Source organism: Acyrthosiphon pisum, chromosome X (genome assembly GCF_005508785.2).
Source record: "Acyrthosiphon pisum isolate AL4f chromosome X, pea_aphid_22Mar2018_4r6ur, whole genome shotgun sequence".
Taxonomy (NCBI): domain Eukaryota; kingdom Metazoa; phylum Arthropoda; class Insecta; order Hemiptera; family Aphididae; genus Acyrthosiphon; species Acyrthosiphon pisum.
In genome coordinates, this window is record NC_042493.1 from 51264881 (window position 1) to 51270076 (window position 5196).

The 5196-nt window shown below is 35.6% G+C and overlaps 1 protein-coding gene across 1 annotated transcript in view; it reads left to right on the forward strand.

The window, feature by feature from the left end:
* Window positions 1-1633: 1633 nt before the first annotated feature.
* LOC100165684 (adenylosuccinate synthetase) overlaps window positions 1634-5196 on the forward strand; it is a 10923-nt gene continuing 7360 nt past the window's right edge. The window contains exons 1-2 of the mRNA XM_001950203.5: window positions 1634-2111; window positions 3092-3194. Coding sequence (XP_001950238.2) covers window positions 1986-2111; window positions 3092-3194 — 229 coding nt within the window. The 5' untranslated portion in view covers window positions 1634-1985. The remainder of the gene's footprint in view (window positions 2112-3091; window positions 3195-5196) is intronic.

Below are 5196 nucleotides of genomic sequence, written 5' to 3' on the forward strand. Positions count from 1 at the left end.
CCCCCCCTACACCGTAACTACGCCACTACTGAGTATAATATACTACTATTCTAGGTAGGTATATAGTAATTAGTTATTTGTTATTACTTATTACTAGTAAGTTATTAGTCAGGTATTACATACTATTATTAGTTATGAATGTTCAATATTTTTGTTGTTACTTTTTCATTGTTTACTGTTAGGTAAGTGGATACCTACTTTAGTATTGTACGATTAATACCTATAGTTGCCAGAGTGTTATTAACTTCATACTGAAGACATTAATACACCGTACACCGATATCATGCATTTGAAATTTTAGTGACCTTGAAAATCTCTGTGACAATTTTTTTTTTCATATCGTGAAAAGCGTCGGGACGGCTCTGATAATAGGTCATAGGTATAACCAAAGACCTATATGGACAGCGCTTAGAGAGATAAGTCAGGGATACGATAAAGAGCGAGTGAGAAAAAAAAAACAAAATAGTAAAATTTATACAGTTCGTTATGCAGGCTCGTTATGAGAGTTCTTTCTCTCTCAGTTATATGGATAATAGCATTGACGGCAGGGCAGATTGGAATGAGCTGTCCACTAGTTTATATGTCTATGGGACATGGGTACAACGGCGAAAGGCTATGTCGCTTTGCGTTGGAAATGCGTAGCACAAGTACGCGAAACGCGACGCGGTAACACTGCGAACAGGGTCGGCGGTGGCGTACGACTCTTGTTTGCGGGGGCGGCGGCGGCGACGACGCTGTCGGGTACGATATAGTACGATATCGGCCGTTTCACTTTCCAATTTCCACCACCCAAGATACCACCCAGTACCCAACCGACCCGGACCACCCACATAGGGCGGGTTCGGTTTGACGCACAGTTGGAATGTGATGGATAGGTACCCAAAACCCGATTGGTCGTACAGCATTAAGATTTATATTTATATATTTTCGTCGGTCGATTAAAATATTAAAAAAGAATTTTTGGTAGTTTTCTGCTTGAAAAAATCGAAACTTTCCCATGACCCATGTATGCGAGAAGGTGAACGCGAGCGGCAAGCTGTCATTCACGAGATAGACACGTGCGGCGGCCTCTTGTTCACCGTATCGCGACGCATCGTAGGATAACACTTTATTATTACGTATGGTAATCGTATGACCTATCATCCTACGAAAAATATTATGCAAATCTCATCGATGATAATATATTATAATAAAATATTATGCCATGCGTTATCAATCCCGGGCGCATAGGTTTGGCATGCGGCCGTACAATAATAATAATAATAATTATTATGATTATGAATACGACGAATAATAACGTCGAGCGTACATCGTAGGCCTCTTTGGTGAGCGCGTGTTTGTGTGCTACGGACGGACGGGCGGGCGGGCCCGTGCACGGCGGTAGAAATAATAATAATAATAATAATTTTGATAAAATAAAAACAGCGATAGCGACCATTTGCTCGTCGTCGCGGTCGGTCGTCTTCACTCGTCCATAACCGATAATAATAATAATAATATAACGCGCGCAAAGACGACGACGACGACGACAACCACACTGTATTCCGGTGCCTATCGCCGCCGCCGCCGCCGCTTCCGTTCTCGCCCGGTCACCGCCGAGTACCGACAACGGCCGCCGCCGACGACGATTTGCGCGCGCGGACGACGTCGTTCCGTTTCACGTTTGGCGCTTTAGTCGTTTATCAGACATTGGCCGGACGCTTCCCCGCCACCTCCGCCGCCGCCGATCATTAATCCCGCGCCGTCGACGGGGACGTCCCTCCTCGTGTACAATGACAGCCGGCCGGTCGAAACGCGTCTAACACAAATTTAATATTGTTATTCAATCGTCCGACTCGCGTCGTGTCGGTCGCTAGCGACTGTTGTCCGGTCGATCGGTTATTTACTCTCTTTCGAATTTATTATAATTACCGACTCGCGTCGTCGACGACCAGCCGTCCGGTCGTTTTCGTTTCGTCGCTTTTCCATTTTCTTTTGCGGCGATCATGGCTGTCAACGGAACCGACGTCAACAAGGTGACCGTCGTCCTGGGCGCCCAATGGGGCGATGAGGGCAAGGGTAAGGTGGTCGATATGTTGGCCACCGACGCGGACCTCGTGTGCAGGTGTCAGGTGAGAAGAAGCCATGCACGTTATTAATACGACCGTACTAAATCACTGACCGTGATGTATATTTTATTTTTTCACTGTCGATTTCAGTATTTTACCCTGTCGACTGAGATTTTGACGGCCGTCCTACCGCGATCGCAACAACAATAACAATCATAATAATAACTTTCAAGGTTGCTGATGCGCGGCAGACGGCTCTATATTTTTATTATTATCTGTATTTTTTATCATTATTTTTTTTTTTCATTTTACCTTCGCGGCCATAAGGTCAATGCGCAATGTTCATCTTTTTGCATTCGCACACAGGAATGAGAGACATCAAAAAATATATTTAAATAAAAATTCGTCTTGCAGTGCCAAAAAAATTTCGAATTTTTTTCCATCTCCAATGCTTTGGCCTTCCATTCTTTTTAATATTTTCATGTCATTGCGTGCCACCAACCTAGGTGTTATTTTTATAATTTTTTTTTTTTTTTGTCGCCTTCGTTGAAAAATTACATTTTATTTTATGCAAGACTTGGCGGTCTTGGCTTACTGTGCGATGGCAATGAGTTTTATTACCTCCAACACACATACTATTAAGTGCTCTGTAACAGAATTTACTACCTACTTATTAATTACACTGTCAACCAACCGTCATTAGGTAAATGTTTCTGCCTCTTTTCCGCAGGTTGCAACATTTTCCCGCTATTTTTTTTATTTTGTAGTTCACTGTGTCATTATAATAAACTTCTATTTTTTTACAATTGACTCTAAAGCTCAATGTATCACTTAATCTTATCCTATGATTTTTACTTATTCCCAATTCTCATCAGAATGGGTTAGGTATTGGTTTATGATTATTATTATTATAATTATAATTCAAAATTAATGCATTGAGTATTGTTTTAATAATACCTATCAATAGGTAAATAGATTATTTGACATACTTAATTTGCCGATACTACATTAATTTGTTATTAAATATTAAGTTTTTATTTTAGGGAGGAAACAATGCAGGCCACACTGTTGTTGTGGATAATAAAGAATTTGATTTTCACTTGTTGCCTAGTGGAATTATAAATCCTAATTGCAAATCTGTTATTGGTAAGATATGAATTCTTTTGTTATTAATTAATAATTAATAAAATTAATTATTAATTCTTTTCTTTAGGTAGTTAAAATAAACTACCTAATGTCCACCAATCTAAATATAATAAACATTTTTAGTAGGTACCCGGGGCATTATTAGCACAAAAAAATGTTCAACACATTCTCTACAAATCATTATGTCGAACCATTACCTATATAGGCAACACTATAAAAAAAAAAAATAAGTAGGTATTACAACAAGATAGTGGACTTGCTTAATTCATCACAAGCTAATAGTATATTATTATTATCATCAATTTGCTAACAATGATAATCCATTAAATTTTGTTTACCTTTCTCAGAAAAGCTCAATTACTTATTTATTATTTTAGTTGAAAATTAACATTTTTCAGTTTTTGCCATTTACTCAACAAATGTTGGACATTTTCCAATTTTATGACATTTGTTTATTAGTACATTCCGAGGTAGGTATAATTTGTGTAAAACTTTTGATATTAAAAATGCTTACTGAAAAAAAAAAAACAATAGCTATTTTTATAGTGTTATTTTAATCATTACACTAGGTACCTACCTAGTTATTATACTAAATAATATCAAAAATCCTAAATTTAGATTATAATCTCGATATTTATAATTAAAAATTATTTAGGTACCTAATACTTAAATAGGAGGATAAAATATACTATATACAGTGGAACCTCGATAAGTCGAAATGCAATTTTTTCGACTTATCAAGGTTTCGACTTGCTAAGGTTTTCAAGTTACCAAGGTTTTAGAAAAAAATTTAACTTAAAGAGTTTTTAAAATGTATGTATGTATGCATGTATTTATTAAATTTTTATGTAGTATTATATACAATGTAAAAAATGTGATTTTATAGGTTATTTAAATTAAAAAAAATCAACACGAAAAAATATAATAAAACATGTGTTGCAACTTTATAATAGATAATTTGTTTTTTTAGTTTGACTAAAAATTTGAAATTTGCTATTGTCAATAGTATTTTCTACTACATTTGAAGCAGAGTACACAGCGGTATTTTTGATTATAGGCATCAATGTATCGTCTTTCTCAGCTTCAAGTACAAATCCACACAATCTAAAGTTGCTCACGATTGTTGACGTTGTTATGTTTCTCCACGTTTTATCAACAATGCGCATAGCTTGAAGAATATCGTTGACTGTAGATTTTTCGTCATCCATATCACTTAATTTTCCTCACTGTTTCTTTTCTATAAAGCATCTTGAACGTTTTAATAATTCCTTGGTCCAAAGGGTGCGATTTTGAAGCGGTATTTGGCGGTGAAAATTTTACTTTTACAGTTCGACAAGTCTGTATACTATTGTGAGCCGGGCAATCGTCTATAAACAATACAATTTTAGGTTTATGTATTTTCATCTGTTTGTCTATTCGTAATAGCCATTCCGTAAACAATTCACTAATCATACATGCTTCCTTATTTGCTGTGTTGTCATTATCCGTCTATATTCGGAGTACAAAATGTTCGAGTTATCTATAGTTTTTTTTTTTGAGTAATCGAGGTTTTCACAAAGGAACAGAATTTTTTTTCGACTTCTCGAGGTTCCACTGTTGTTAAATATCTAGGTACAGTAGAAAACGTTTATAATGACGTTCAAGGGACCAAAGAAAATAGGTCATAATAACCGGTTGTCATTATAACCAAAATGACTAAAATCAAATTGTAACTTCAATACATATTATTATTATTTATTAATGTAACGTAATGTATGTAATGTATAATATAGAAAATAAGTAAAGATAAAAACATTTAATTATGTACATATTATTTAAATTAATTAATTCAATTATTATTTTTAAAAAAATCTGTTATTTCATTTTGAAATTTTTGTTCGATTTTGTCTTAAGCTTTCCGTATGTTAGAAATCGTATAGAGTGACCTACCCCAAATTCTTTAAGGTATGTGGGCATTTTTTTCACCTTTTTTTAAACGAAACATGACATTTGCTTTTTTCTT